This window comes from Sinohyriopsis cumingii, unplaced genomic scaffold, assembly GCF_028554795.1.
Source record: "Sinohyriopsis cumingii isolate HCF-2022 unplaced genomic scaffold, ASM2855479v2 utg000573l, whole genome shotgun sequence".
Lineage (NCBI taxonomy): Eukaryota > Metazoa > Mollusca > Bivalvia > Unionida > Unionidae > Sinohyriopsis > Sinohyriopsis cumingii.
Genome location: NW_028315911.1, coordinates 140,082 through 156,852, shown reverse-complemented (window position 1 = coordinate 156,852; position 16,771 = coordinate 140,082). Strand labels below are relative to the sequence as shown.

Genomic DNA, 16,771 nt, shown 5'->3' with positions numbered 1-16,771 from the left:
TTACACTTATACAAAAGGAAAACCCACAGTCTCCTTACACTTATACAAAAGGAAAACCCACAGTCTCCTTACACTTATACAAAAGGAAAACCCAGAGTCTTAAATAAACGGTTTTAATCAGAGTTCTCTATCTGAAGCCATACAAGTTTAACAAGAGAATATATAAAGAGATTTCCTAAATCAAACAATGTACCAATCATGAATGAATGTGTTATAAATAACAGTGGTGTTCAAAAAGTTACTATCTGACATGAACCCAAGTAAAACTGCTGGTTTCAATTTAATTTTCATCCAAAAGTCAAAACTTATGCTTTGATCACCTCATTTAAAGAGCCAAGAATAAAACATGGAACTGTTATGCAAGGCTGGAAATAGGCACATATCTTTAAGATACAAACTCAAATTACTTACAGACCAATTGAACTGACAGTCAATGAAAGCTAAATCATGGAATACAAAAAAACCCAGTACTTCTTGTCTAGAATCTAGCACCATCTGATTAGTTTACACAGGAATTTTTAAAATTTTTGGCAGTCTGATTATGTGCTTTCACTTCTCTAAAGCTGTTGACATAAGTGATTACAAAGTGCTCATAAACTCCTCAAGTTTGGAATTAATATACAGACAGAAAACTGCATCAGATCATTTCTGTCCTACATATCGCAATGCACTGTCATCCAAGCAAACCATTCAGTTGAATGTGATCTCTTATCTGGTGTCCAGCAGGGGTCGATCCTGGGTCCCGGTCTATTACAATGCTATATCAATGACATGCCCACAGCAAAATGAGACTCAGTGCTGGTGACACAATAGTTTATCTCATAATTAGGTCAGATGTATGTGCAAAGAAACTTTAAAAATGACATGTACAAACTTTAAAAATGGGAAAATGAGTAGTTAATGGAATTCAATTGAGAAAAAAAAGAGTACACTTGAACTAAATTGTTGTTCAGAAACCATTACTTTCTGGTCAGCCTTACCATGTCAATAACCTCTGAACTCTTGACCCAAGAATCTATCTACAGGTTTCTTTATGACAGCAAGTGCAAGCAATGCAATTTGTTTGGTCATTTATTTAGTGAAAACCAGTTTTCTTTTCTTCTTTCAGTCAAAATGATCCTGAATATATACCTTTTGACCCAAAAGTCTATTGGCATTTATCGTACCCAGTTTGCTAGTTATTTACATTTATCGTACCCAGTTTGCTAGTTTACATTTATCTTACCCAGTTTGCTAGTTATTTACAAGCTATGTTGACCCAAAAGTCAATTGGCATATATCGTACCCAGTTTGCTAGTTATTTATAAGTTCTGTTGAATATTATTGGCTGAGGGCTGAATGTTATGGTCAGAAATCTTTCTTCTTTCAGTCACAATGACCTTGACCTTTTGACCCCAAAATAAATAGGTTTATTCTTACTTCAAGTGCATGCTATTATACAAATTTTTGTCCAGGTTTGTGATGTGGTAGAACTAATGACTAGAAGCCATGTTTCTTCTTTAAGTCACAATATGCTTCTTGCTTCTTCCTTACATTATGTGCAAGCCATGCATGGAAACATAACAAAATAATTTCCCCTTACAGACTACACCATCAAGGTCCAAAGGCTACTATAATGTATAACACCTCAATGTCAAAGTTGATAAAGATCTCACTTGGGAACTACATATAACCAACATCACAATGAGGCAAATTACTCACTGAAATTCCTCAATCTTTAAACATCACTGAAAATGGAAAACAACAAAACAACACAAGCAGAACTAAAATACTGCTCATTTGTCTGGCACCTGAGGCAAAAGAAACTAAGCCACAAACCTGATGTAGTCCAAAGGTGTTCAACCAGACTTTAGTTTAATGTTAGCAATTATAACAGGAGTACGACATTATTGCCGTAAACACTCAAATGGTCAACCCTAGAACGCTGTAGCATATTTTCCTCTTTGACTGGCTAGTATAAAATAAAACAACCTTCTGTATGTAGACCACTATTATCTAATACCATTTTTGTAATTTTACATCTGTTAGACCTAATGCACTCACTAAATCTTACCAGAACTCATTGTTCCACATGACAATCCGACACTGAATAGTCTTGCCTCTGAAATATACCCACACTCCATCCTAATATCTTTAAGAATGGAGTCTCAGCTTTAGCTTTTAAATGAATTCAAATCTATTATTATGATTTTGGGTACTTCACTATTTTTGTTTTGACTGCAAAAATGACAAACTGAAATAATTTTGTTTTTCTTTAATCATTTAAGTGTAGTTGTACATCCCCCTGATAAATGTTTATTGAAAAAATTTCCGTTTGGGTGGGAACAAAAATGTCTTGTACAAGTCATTTGAAAATGTTACAACTACTGTGCAATGCTTTAAGAGATGTACAACTAGGGAAGTATATTTTCAAACCAACATTCTATTGTATTTCCGCTTATTCTTGCATTTGAAATTCTCTGTTGTAGCCTCTGCATGGTTGGCAAATGGTTGTGAAGCTTGGCAGCATTACGCTGTGTCAGGACTGCAATTGGAATCATCAGACATCTCACCACAATGGTTGCTGAAAAAAATCCAATTATACTGAGTATATGATATAAATACAGATCAAGCATATAAATACAATGGTCTAGGCATGGGCTTGAAAAAGAAGTTGATACTGATTTTACTCCAAATGTTTCTTTGCCTCTTGGTCCTTCTTTTTTCCACAACAAAATTCATTGAAAGCCTTTTGCACATACATTCTCTTAAATATCATACAATTTACTGAAAATAAGTTTTATAAGCACATTTTAAAACTAAGGATCAACAGTCAAAAATAACTTGGCTTGAGACTAAACATCCAAGCTATCATTTTTATAAAAAGAAAATGGCTTTAAGTACTGTACTGTGAAAATTGTACATGTGTGTGAAAATTCTGTACAGCTTTGTACATGTGTGTGAAAATTCTGTACAGCTTTGTACATGTGTGTGAAAATTCTGTACAGCTTTGTACATGTGTGTGAAAATTCTGTACAGCTTTGTACAGGTGTGTGAAAATTCTGTACAGCTTTGTACATGTGCAAGAAAATTATGTACAGCTTTGTACAGGTGTGTGAAAATTCTGTACAGCTTTGTACATGTGTGTGAAAATTCTGTACAGCTTTGAACATATGTGTGAAAATTATGTACAGCTTTGTACAGGTGTGTGAAAATAATTCTGTACAGCTTTGTACATGTGAAGCATTTTAGCATTCATTCCAATTTCTGATGTATGAGCTGACACAGAATCAAATTACCCATTGCAAACTACGCTGCTACATCAATAACTTTTGCCCTGATAACTCACAAACCCAACTTTTAATGCTGGGTCAGGTGTTGGTTCCATTTTATTCTATAAGATACGAAAAGATATGGCTCTTATTTCTTCAATGTGAAATGTGATTCAAATGAAACATCAAGACATCATTTGTTTTCTAACTAAAATAAGAGGTTACTGCCCAGAAATCTGAACAAAAATTATGAAATTTGAAGCTTTATGTTAAATTCATTTAACAAAAATTATGAAATTTGAAGCTTTATGTTAAACTCATTTAACAAAATAGATACTCAGGGCTCTGTAAATAACTATAGGATGAAATATTGATCAATTAGAATGTCAGTAATGCCTACTGGTCACAATAGTTTCAGAAATAAATACCAGTTAAATAAGTCTTGTCAAATGAAATTTGTGTTCTAGTTCTGTCTTTTAATTCGGCTCAGTGTAATCATCATTAATGAGACTCAAACATGAAAAGTGTCTCATCATTAATGAGACTCAAACATGAAAAGTCTCATCATTAATGAGACTCAAACATGAAAAGTGTCTCATCATTAATGAGACTCAAACATGAAAAGTGTCTCATCATTAATGAGACTCAAACATGAAAAGTGTCAAGTGACTGTCACAACCTAATTAAGTACTGTGTTTTGATCTCCTACTTGATAAAGTGTTGGTTTCATTTTTAAAAGCAATTAAAACTTGACCTTATCAATTAGAAGGTCAGTGTTTTATTTACAAATGGGTTGATGTAAGTCATCTGACTCATCAAGGCAAAAAACAGTGAGTCAAAATCCAAATCTACGAGTCTTATTCTAGCTGATGATCAGTTTTTAAAACATAATTACATTGTTTAAATACACAACAAAAATATTAGTTACATAATGTGATTAAAGCCAACAAGGCAATTCCCTTGCCAGAAACATCTGAACATTCTATATTTGTTAAAAATCTTCTTGATGGTTTCATGTCATCAGACATAATCTGAGCATATATGGCTAGGTGTTTATTGTTGGCTATGTCAGTGCTTTCATCTGCCATTGCTATCACAGATGATGAATTTTTCATGTCATGTACAAGACTATCCTCAACAATGTTTGACAGGTGCTCCAGTAACTCTGAACAGGTAGTAGCTGAGTCATACTGATTGGCAGAATTCTTCAGAATGCCAATGGCATAAATTTCTTCAGCCACCAAGTCGTGAGTTAAATTAAGAAGATATTTGTATTTTAAAACAAGGGATGTCTTCTCACTCAGCCAATGTACACACTTAAGCTGCACTTTCACTGCTATGTCTTGTTTGCAAGATTTGTTTTGTAACCCTGAATTCAAATCTGCCTGGTGCAGTGGACCTTCAATCAGTAGTTTCTGTTCTGGCAACCCTTCCCAGTGTACTGTTCTGAAAGTTATTGTTTTTTGCACATTTGGTCATGGTGGTTTTTTTTCTTCCTCTGTACATATATGGCAAAATATAAAGGCGTCTTAACTGTCACATTCTTCACTTAACTTCTTTTTGTCTTACGAGTAACAGTTACCTCATCTTTGGATGAAGACCCCACTAGTTTGATAACAATACTCAGTGGTCTCGGAAACACATAATCACGTGTATTTGGACAAAATCTTTTACCTGGGATGCAGAAAATCACTTATACAGGAGTCCTCCATATGCACACATTTGCAAGATGGCAAATTCAAGGACTTGCCAATTCTGCTTCAACCATCTGTTGAGTGGGAAAATGTGTTGATCAAATGATCATTTTAACTGTGCTGATATTTACAATGAGAAAATTCAGTGGCTGAAAGACTCCAGATGTACATGTTGTCATTGTAAGAGTACATCTGAAGAACATGACCCAACAGCTTGGCAGCAAGTTCAAAGACTTGACTATCTGCAGAGTGGTGAGAAAATGTACTGATATTTACAATGACTGAATTCAGAGGCAGAAAGACCTAGTTATGTACTTTTGTGTAAGAGTACATCAAATGAACAACTTTACTTTTCATTACTGTGTTCATTTCCAAGTGTAGCGGAATAAGCACTGCATGTGACCTCAAAATCAAGACATGTTGAGAGTTAGACTGAATGCTGTTTGCAAATTTGTATAAGTATTTTCGGACAAATTGGCAAAGATTGCAATGCGATTCAACGGAGTGCTAGAAGTTGCTAGAACTGATATTTCACATGGAACAAAATGTGTAATTCTTAGCTTAGTGCATGGAATAAGACCTTTTCTTGGTCTGACATAAATCACTCTCACTTTTATGGACAAACAAGAGTTATATGTCAGTGTTATAAAGAAGTTAGAAAATTACACTCAATGGTAACTACTAGTTCAACTCATCTGGAAGTTTAGCCACTTTAGGTATACCTCATATGCTTCTGGTAGGGGACTGCAACTTTTGCATGGACTCCCTAGTTTTAAAATCCTAGCAAGACCTCTAATATTATCATCGGTCAGTCATAACATGGTCCAAAAGATGATTTCATTTATTTTGGATCTATTTTAATTAATTTTGCCTTGGATGCCATTTTCAATCAAATGCTGACAGTATACTGGAACAATATAAGGCATAAAAATAATAGTTTCTAGTGAAAATCTCTTTAAAATCATGTGTTTATTTTCCACCTCTTTCTTGGGTATGGTGATTATACGGTTCAAACATCCTGATGATGTGACAGTTACAGGTCACATAAGGTTAGCTCCAGGCCCCACACTCAGTTTTAACCCTATGTGTTATGATAACATTAGCGTAAGAAACTGATGTGCGCATGTTTTCCATTTGGGAGGTTGTAATCTAGCCATTAAAGTGGTTAGACCGAACCTTTACATTTTTTTAATCAACAAAACAAAATATTGGAGTGCATCAATTTATCTACTGGCAATGATTTTTAGATCGACCTTTGTTTTTTGTTAATGAGTAAAACGTAACATTCGGGTGTGTCAGTTTACATGCTGGCGACTATTTTTGTACATCAAATTGTAAAAGTCTGCGTATTTGATGCATGACGCATGGGTAGATAAAACACTGAAAGGGGTAGAAAAAATACAGTTAAAAGACATTTAATCCCACTTGTATAAGAGCTAGAGTTGTGTGTCATCTTTGGTTTACTATACTCATTTACTAATGTGATAAAGAATAGCACAGGAACCAATCCTGTAAGAACTTCATTTGAAAAGACTATTTAATGGCAATTATTCCAACACCATTATTAGATGAGTATTCAACCACTTGACTCTGCTCCCCATCATGCCCTCACTTATACCACACTGTAAGCTAGGTAATAAGGGACAGATGCAATTTCTTCAGTAAAATAATGTTCAATGATGTATACTTCTATTGTGGGAACATCTAATTGCTACCCAGCATGGGATTTGAAGCAATAAATAGGGTTATTAGAATTCTGGACAAACAAATCTGAAACCACCTCAGTTCACTAGCAAACACATACACTTATGACTGATAAACACTGTGACATGTTTCGTAATTTTGATATGTCATAAGAAATATGAAATTTGTAAAACCAGATGAAGACTCCAAGATGTTAAAACAATGAATTGTATACAATAATTACCTTGTATACACTATTTACTATGTAAAATAAGTGCACATGCCAATCCAGTAGAGTTCACTCAATTGCATACACTATTTACAATGTAGAGAAAGTATATAACACCACATGTCACATTAGTAACTTGTATACATTATTTATCACATCACACCAATAAATTGAATGCACTTCTGACAATGTAAAATAACCACATACCATTGGGTCACAAAAATGAACTGTATGCACTATTTACCTTGTTACATAAGTACATGCCTTCATGTATCATATAAGTCAACTGTATGCACTATTTACCTTGTTACATAAGTACATGTCTTCATGTATCATATAAGTAAACTGTATGCACTATTTACCTTGTTACATAAGTACATGCCTTCATGTATCATATAAGTAAACTGTATGTACTATTTACCTTGTTACATAAGTACATGCCTTCATGTATCATATAAGTAAACTGTATGTACTATTTACCTTGTTACATAAGTACATGCCTTCATGTATCATATATATAAACTGTATGTACTATTTACCTTGTTACATAAGTACATGCCTTCATGTATCATATAAGTAAACTGTATGTACTATTTACCTTGTTACATAAGTACATGCCTTCATGTATCATATAAGTAAACTGTATGTACTATTTACCTTGTCACATAAGTACATGCATTCATGTATCATATAAGTAAACTGTATGTACTATTTACCTTGTTACATAAGTACATGCCTTCATGTATCATATAAGTAAACTATATGTACTATTTACTTTGTTACATAAGTACATGCCTTCATGTATCATATAAGTAAACTATATGTACTATTTACTTTGTTACATAAGTACATGCCTTCATGTATCATATATGTAAACTATATATACTATTTACTGTGTAAAATAACTACATACCACTGTCACAACAAAAACTATGTAATATAACCAATTACCACTGTCACAAGACTGAATTGTATGCATTAATTACCATTTAAAATAACCACACAACAGTCATAACACTGAGCTGTATCCACCATTTACTACGTAAAACACCCATATACCACTGTGTCACAATACTGAATTTTATGCATTAATTACCATTTAAAATAACCACACAACAGTCATAACACTGAGCTGTATCCACCATTTACTATGTAAAACACCCATATACCACTGTCACAAGACTGAATTGTATGCATTAATTACCATTTAAAATAACCACACAACAGTCATAACACTGAGCTGTATCCACCATTTACTATGTAAAACACACATATACCACTGTGTCACAAGACTGAATTGTATGCATTAATTACCATTTAAAATAACCACACAACAGTTGTAACACTGAACTGTATCCACCATTTACTACGTAAAACACACATATACCACTGTGTCACAATACTGAATTGTATGCATTAATTATCATTTAAAATAACCACACAACAGTCATAACACTGAGCTGTATCCACCATTTACAATGTAAAACACCCATATACCACTGTGTCACAGTACTGAATTTTATGCATTAATTACCATTTAAAATAACCACACAACAGTCATAACACGGAGCTGTATCCACCATTTACTATGTAAAACACACATATACCACTGTGTCACAATACTGAATTGTATGCACTATTTACCATTTAAAATAACCACACAACAGTCATAACACTGAGCTGTATCCACCATTTACTATGTAAAACACCCATATACCACTGTCACGATACTGAATTGTATGCATTATTTACCATTTAAAATAACCACACAACAGTCATAACACTGAGCTGTATCCACCATTTACTATGTAAAACACCCATATACCACTGTGTCACAATACTGAATTTTATGCATTAATTACCATTTAAAATAACCACACAACAGTCATAACACTGAGCTGTATCCACCATTTACTATGTAAAACACCCATATACCACTGTGTCACAATACTGAATTTTATGCATTAATTACCATTTAAAATAACCACACAACAGTCATAACACTGAGCTGTATCCACCATTTACTACGTAAAACACCCATATACCATTGTGTCACAATACTGAATTGTATGCATTATTTACCATGCAAAATAACTACAGTTCACCGTGTATCACATTACAAAACAGTTTGTTATATTTACCATTTCAAGAAGCATGTTTGCACAAGACATGGTCACAACACTGAACTGTATGCACTATTTACCATGTACAATAACAACATACCAGTATCACAACAATGAACTGTATGCACTATTTACCATGTACAATAACAACAAACCATTATCACAACAATGAACTGTATGCACTATTTACCATGTACAATAACTACATACCAGTATCACAAAACTGAACTGTATGCAATATTTACCATGTGGCATAAGCACATGCCACCATATGACACATGAATGAATTGTATAAACTATTACAATGTAACATAAACACATGTCACCATATGACACATCAATGAATCATAAACTATTAACAATGTAACATAAACATATGCCACCATGTGACACATCAATGAATTGTATAACTATTAACAATGTAACATAAACACATGTCACTGTATGACACATCAATGAATCATATAAACTATTAAGAATGTAACATAAACACATCACCATATAACACATCAACGAATTGTATAACTATTAACAATGTAACATAAACACGTCACCATATCACACATGAATGAATTGTATAACTATTAACAACGTTAACATGAATACATGTCACCATATCACACATGAATGAACTGTATAACTATTAACAACGTAACATGAATACATGTCACCATATCACACATGAATGAATTGAATAAACTATTAACAATGTAACATAAACACATGTCACCATATGACACTTGAATGAATTGTATAAACTATTAACAATGTAACATAAACACGTCACCATATGAATGGCTCATGTGGCCATCCATTCATCTAATATCATTAGTTTTGTCTCATGCCACTACCAGGGTCAATTGTAGGTCATACACTTATGGGATATGTGTTAATTTCTCAACAATTAATCACTTTGAATAGACGAGCTCTCTATTGTCCATAAAAGAATTCCAAGAATCAAGATATGAACAGAGTGTTGAAACAATGTCTGATATTCTTAAGTGATGACAAGAATGTCAAATAGACAGTTGTCATGGCCATATTGTATGCAAGACTGGCACCTAATTTTCATTTTCAAATATGAAGTACATTGGATAAAGAGTTAATTTGATGTAAACAAAACTTTAACCAAGGCTGTGCACAAACACACACACACACACACACACACACACACACACACACACACACACACACACATAAATGTATGCTTGTTCAATGTTTAAAAATATATTTATCATACACTATTAAAAAAGTAAATTAAAGTTTATTTTACTACCTGCAATAATACCTCCCCACCAAGGAAGGCCAACATCAACATGCAGAAATTCTAGGGCTTGCTGCAGAAGGCCTGGCGGACTGTAACCACCCAGACCCAAACTTGTGAATGTTGGTTCTCCAAGTGCATTTAAAGATTGAACAAATTCAGTGGGATCTGGAAGAGGCGGCGGATCTGGTATATACCCTGGGGGCATGTCTGTTTTAACACTCTTCGGGAAAAGAAGAAAAATAATGATCACATGATATAACAAATTTACTTTAATGCATATGTAACTATTAACAACATCTACAACCATCAGCAAAGTAATAGATCACTCTGGTGGATTAGTGGTTAGAGCATCTGCTTCGGATGTGAGAGGTCATGGGTTCGATCCCTGGCCGAGTCATACCAAAGACTTACAAAAATGGTACTAACAGCTAATGGCAACCTGTGGTGCACTCTTGCACCTTCTAAATGGGCACCTGGATGGAACAGGGTGCCCATTCTGAAGGTGTACGAGTGCAACACATGCATCTTTGACATTAAATAATTAAGTAAGGTACTGTCCTACTTTGCTGTGTGTGTATGACTTGGAATTTTAATGTAGCTTTAATAATGTTTCAGCTAGATCGCTACGATGTCTGCAGTGTGACAGTTTATAGTGATGTCTGGCACTGGGGAATCACGCTGCAGACATGTAGCATGATGTCCCACCCAGTCACATTATCCTGATACCAGGCCGACCAGTCCTAACACTAACCTCTTAATGCTGAGCACCAAGCAAGGCAGCTGTTAGTACCATTTTCGGCTTACCATGCTTTTATCACCGTCCACTCAATTTTACCATGCAAAAGTCACAATACGAGTAACCTTGAGTGACAGCGAGTAATACAAGCATAGTTAATGCATCAGGATTAAATGGATGCCTCTAATGAAAAGACGGCATGCAGTCCGCTCGTCTAATTTCTAAACCCTAAACTCAATCACATATACATTTGGGAGTTTCATTCAACCTACTGAGTGTAACCTATCACAATATACAATGTATCAACTCTAATAAGGAAATTTTACTACTGAAAAAACCCCCCATCTATTTCAACTTCAACTGTGCTGGTCAGAAAGAACCTTTGGTGTAAGCTAGAAGCATGGAAGAATCTATGTAGTCAAGATTACAAATACTTAATTACAAATACTTAACCCATATTAATAAACTATCAAGTGAAAACGACAGTGACTTTCTTTGGTTATAAGAGTCTAGTACTAATGAAGAGGCATTCAATTATCAAGTATCCTAATTGTAACATCTATAGCACCTAACAATTAAACAATGTCAGTCAGGTATGAAATACAGATCACAACGACATCTTCTATGTAGAACTTAATCAAGATGCATCCATTTGCCAAGTTTCATGCTTAGGACTGTGTGCATATAACACGCCAAGTTTCATGCTTAGGACTGTGTGCATATAACATGCCAAGTTTCATGCTTAGGACTGTGTACATATAACATGCCAAGTTTCATGCTTAGGACTGTGTGCATATAACATGCCAAGTTTCATGCTTAGGACGGTATGCATATAACATGCCAAGTTTCATGCTTAGGACTGTATGCATATAACACGCCAAATTCCAGATTTAGGATAATATGTATATGATATGCAAAATGCTTGAGTGGCCATGAGGCAGAGCAAACATTTAACTAAAACCAATACAAGATGAAATGTAGGTCACAATGAGCTTCTACTGTCGCATGGATGTGGTAGTAACAGAGATTCATCAATTTCATGATTCTTGCATGATGAATGCCTGCAAATGAACAAACACAAAATTTAACCCAAGTCAGCGAGGCTATAAACATGGGCCATAATGACCCACTAATGAAATGATTTGCTATTTTACAGCACAGCAACACAAGTTGGTTTTTAAATGCCAAGGCAATTGGAGTAAAGTGCCTTGTCCAAGGACACATCATGTTAGCTGACCCAGGCTGATTCGATGGTAAGATTTGAACGGGAACACTTTTTGGTTACCAGTCCAGCACATTAACCTCTGAAATCCTGTCTTTCCTCTAATGCATGAACGAGTAGTGCTCAAGAAGCTGCATATGTTCACCAGTTTCATGATGTTATATTGGGTAGTATTTAAACATCAAGCAAAAGACATATTTGATCTTGAGCTAAATGCATCAAGAAGTAGCTCAATCAAGAAGTAGGTCTATCATCAATAAGTAGCGTAATCAATAAGTAACTCAATCAATAAGTAATTCTGTCAATAAATAGGTCAGTCAATAAGTAGGTCTATCAAGAAGAAGCTCCATAAAGAAGTAGGTCTATCAAGAAGTAGTTCTATCAAGAAGCAGCTCCATAAAGAAGTAGGTCTATCAAGAAGTAGTTCTATCAAGAAGTAGGTCTATCAAGAAGTAGTTCTATCAAGAAGTATGTCTATCAAGAAGTAGTTCTATCAAGAAGTAGGTCTATCAAGAAGTATTTCTATCAAGAAGTAGCTCTATCAAGAAGTATGTCTATAAATAAGTAGGTCTATCAAGAGGTAGTTCTATCAAGAAGTATGTCTATAAATAAGTAGCTCTATCAAGAAGTAGGTCTATCAAGTAGTTCTATCAAGAAGTAGGACTATCAAGAAGTAGTTCTATGAAGAAGCAGCTCTATCAATAAGTAGGTATATCAATATGTAGATCTGTCAAGTAGGTCTATCAAGAAGTAGTTCTATCAAGAAGTAGGTCTATCAAGAAGTAGTTCTATCAAGAAGTAGGTCTATAAATAAGTAGGTCTATCAAGAAGTAGTTCTATCAATAAGCAGTTCTATCAAGAAGTATGTCTATAAAAAAGTAGGTCTATCAAGAAGTAGCTCTATCAGGAAGTAGGACTATCAAGAAGCAGTTCTATCAAGAAGTAGTTCTATCAAGAAGTATGTCTATAAATAAGTAGCTCTATCAAGAAGTAGGTCTATCAAGAAGTAGGTCTATCAAGAAGCAGCTCTATCAAGAAGTATGTCTATAAAAAAGTAGGTCTATCAAGAAGTAGCTCTATCAAGAAGTAGGTCTATCAAGAAGTAGTTCTATCAAGAAGCAGTTCTATCAAGAAGTATGTCTATAAAAAAGTAGGTCTATCAAGAAGTAGCTCTATCAAGAAGTAGGACTATCAAGAAGCAGTTCTCTCAAGAAGCAGTTCTCTCAAGAAGTATGTCTATAAAAAAGTAGGTCTATCAAGAAGTAGGTCTATCAAGAGGTAGTTCTATCAAGAAGTAGCTCTATCAAGAAGTAGGTCTATCAAGAAGTAGTTCCATCAAGAAGCAGTTCTATCAAGAAGTATGTCTATAAATAAGTAGGCCTATCAAGAAGTAGTTCTATCAAGAAGTATGTCTATAAATAAGTAGCTCTATCAAAAAGTAGGTCTATAAATAAGTAGCTCTATCAAGAAGTAGGTCTATCAAGAAGTAGTTCTAGCAAGAAGCATGTCTATAAATAAGCAGCTCTATCAAGAAGTAGGGCTATCAATAAGTAGTTCTATCAAGAAGTATTTCTATCAAGAAGTAGCTCTATCAAGAAGGATGTCTATAAATAAGTAGGTCTATCAAGAAGTAGTTCTATCAAGAAGTATGTCTATAAATAAGTAGCTCTATCAAGAAGTAGGTCTATCAAGAAGTACTTCTATCAAGAAGTAGGTCTATCAAGAAGTATGTCTATAAATAAGTAGGTCTATCAAGAGGTAGTTCTATCAAGAAGTATGTCTATAAATAAGTAGCTCTATCAAGAAGTAGGTCTATCAAGTAGTTCTATCAAGAAGTAGGACTATCAAGAAGTAGTTCTATGAAGAAGCAGCTCTATCAATAAGTAGGTATATCAATATGTAGATCTGTCAAGTAGGTCTATCAAGAAGTAGTTCTATCAAGAAGTAGGTCTATCAAGAAGTAGTTCTATCAAGAAGTAGGTCTATAAATAAGTAGGTCTATCAAGAAGTAGTTCTATCAATAAGCAGTTCTATCAAGAAGTATGTCTATAAAAAAGTAGGTCTATCAAGAAGTAGCTCTATCAGGAAGTAGGACTATCAAGAAGCAGTTCTATCAAGAAGTAGTTCTATCAAGAAGTATGTCTATAAATAAGTAGCTCTATCAAGAAGTAGGTCTATCAAGAAGTAGGTCTATCAAGAAGCAGCTCTATCAAGAAGTATGTCTATAAAAAAGTAGGTCTATCAAGAAGTAGCTCTATCAAGAAGTAGGACTATCAAGAAGCAGTTCTATCAAGAAGCAGTTCTATCAAGAAGTATGTCTATAAAAAAGTAGGTCTATCAAGAAGTAGCTCTATCAAGAAGTAGGACTATCAAGAAGCAGTTCTCTCAAGAAGCAGTTCTCTCAAGAAGTATGTCTATAAAAAAGTAGGTCTATCAAGAAGTAGGTCTATCAAGAGGTAGTTCTATCAAGAAGTAGCTCTATCAAGAAGTAGGTCTATCAAGAAGTAGTTCCATCAAGAAGCAGTTCTATCAAGAAGTATGTCTATAAATAAGTAGGCCTATCAAGAAGTAGTTCTATCAAGAAGTATGTCTATAAATAAGCAGCTCTATCAAGAAGTAGGGCTATCAATAAGTAGTTCTATCAAGAAGTAGGGCTATCAATAAGTAGTTCTATCAAGAAGTATTTCTATCAAGAAGTAGCTCTATCAAGAAGGATGTCTATAAATAAGTAGCTCAATCAAGAAGTAGCTCTATCAAGAAGTAGGTCTATCAAGAAGTAGTTCTATCAAGAAGCAGCTCTATCAAGAAGTATGTCTATAAATAAGCATGTCTATCAAGAAGTAGATCTATCAATATGTAGATCTGTCAAGTAGTTCTATCAAGAAGTAGGTCTATCAAGAAGTAGGTCTATCAAGTAGTTCTATCAAGAAGTAGGTCTATCAAGAAGTAGTTCTATCAAGAAGTAGATATATTAATATGTAGATCTGTCAAGTAGGTCAATCAAGAAGTAGTTCTCTCAATAAGTGGTTCTATCAAGAAGTAGTTCTATCAAGAAGTAGATATATTAATATGTAGATCTGTCAAGTAGGTCTATCAAGAAGTAGGTCTATAAATAAGTAGGTCTCTCAAGAAGTAGTTCTATCAAGAAGTAGTTCTATCAAGAAGTAGGTCTATAAATAAGTAGGTCTATCAAGAAGTAGTTCTATCAAGGAGTATGCCTGTAAGTAACTAGGTCTATCAAGAAGTAGGTCTATCAAGAAGTAGTTCTATCAAGAAGTATGTCTATCAAGAAGTAGGTCTATCAAGAAGTAGTTCTATCAAGAAGTATGTCTATAAATAAGTAGGTCTATCAAGAAATAGGCTTATCAAGAAGTAGCTCTATCAAGAAGTAGTTCTATCAAGAAGTAGGTTTATCAAGAAGTAGTTCCATCAAGAAGTAGGTCTAGCAAGAAGTAGTTCTATAAATAAGTAAGGCTATCAAGAAGTAGGTCTATCAAGAAGTATGTCTATAAATAAGTAGGTCTATCAAGAAGTAGGTCTATCAAGTAGTTCTATGAAGAAGCATGTCTATAAATAAGTAGGTATATCAAGAAGTATATCTATAAATAAGTAGGTCTATCAAGAAGTAGGTCTATCAAAAAGTAGTTCTATCAAGAAGTAGGTCTATCAAGAAGTAGGTCTATCAAGAAGTAGTTCTATCAAGAAGTATGTCTATAAATAAGTAGGTCTATCAAGAAGTAGGTCTATCAAGAAGTATATCAAGAAGTAGTTCTATCAAGAAGTATGTTTAGAAATAAGCAGGTCTATCAAGAAGAAGTAGCTTTATCAAGAAGTAGTTCTATCAAGAAGTAGGTCTATCAAGAAGTAGTTCTATCAAGAGGTAGGTCTATGAAGAAGTAGGTCTATAAATAAGTAGGTCTATCAAGAAGTATGTCTATAAATAAGTAGGTCTATCAAGAAGTAGCTCTATCAAGAAATAGTTCTATCAAGAAGTATGTCTATAAATAAGTAGGTCTATCAAAAAGTAGGTCTATAAATAAGTAGCTCTATCAAGAAGTAGGTCTATCAAGAAGTAGTTCTAGCAAGAAGCATGTCTATAAATAAGTAGCTCTATCAAGAAGTAGCTGTATCAAGAAGTATTTCTATCAAGAAGTAGGTCTATCAAGAAGTAGTTCTATCAAGAAGTATTTCTATCAAGAAGTAGGTCTATCAAGAAGTAGGTCTATCAAGAAGTATTTCTATCAAGAAGTAGGTCTATCAAGAAGTAGGTCTATCAAGAAGTAGTTCTATCAACAAGTATGTCTATAAATAAGTAGCTCTATGAAGAAGTAGCTCTATCAAGAAGTAGGTCTATCAAGAAGTAGTTCTATCAAGAAGTATTTCTATCAAGAAGTAGGTCTATCAAGAAGTATGTCTATAAATAAGTAGGTCTATCAAGAAGTAGTTCTATCAAGAAGTATGTCTATAAATAAGTAGCTCTATGAAGAAGTAGCTCTATCAAGAAGTAGTTCTATCAAGAAGTAGGTCTATCAAGAAGTATGTTTATAAATAAGTAGGTCTATCAAG

The 16,771-nt window shown here is 34.1% G+C and overlaps 1 protein-coding gene across 1 annotated transcript in view; it reads right to left on the bottom strand.

The window, feature by feature from the left end:
- The window catches only part of LOC149773775 (mitochondrial inner membrane protein OXA1L-like), a 65,076-nt gene that overhangs the window by 32,754 nt on the left and 15,551 nt on the right, over positions 1-16,771 (bottom strand). Inside the window, exons 3-4 of the mRNA XM_089946016.1 lie at positions 10,257-10,467; positions 2,420-2,563 (exon numbers count right to left, since the gene is read on the bottom strand). Of these exons, the coding sequence (XP_089802142.1) occupies positions 2,420-2,563; positions 10,257-10,467 (355 nt within the window). The remainder of the gene's footprint in view (positions 1-2,419; positions 2,564-10,256; positions 10,468-16,771) is intronic.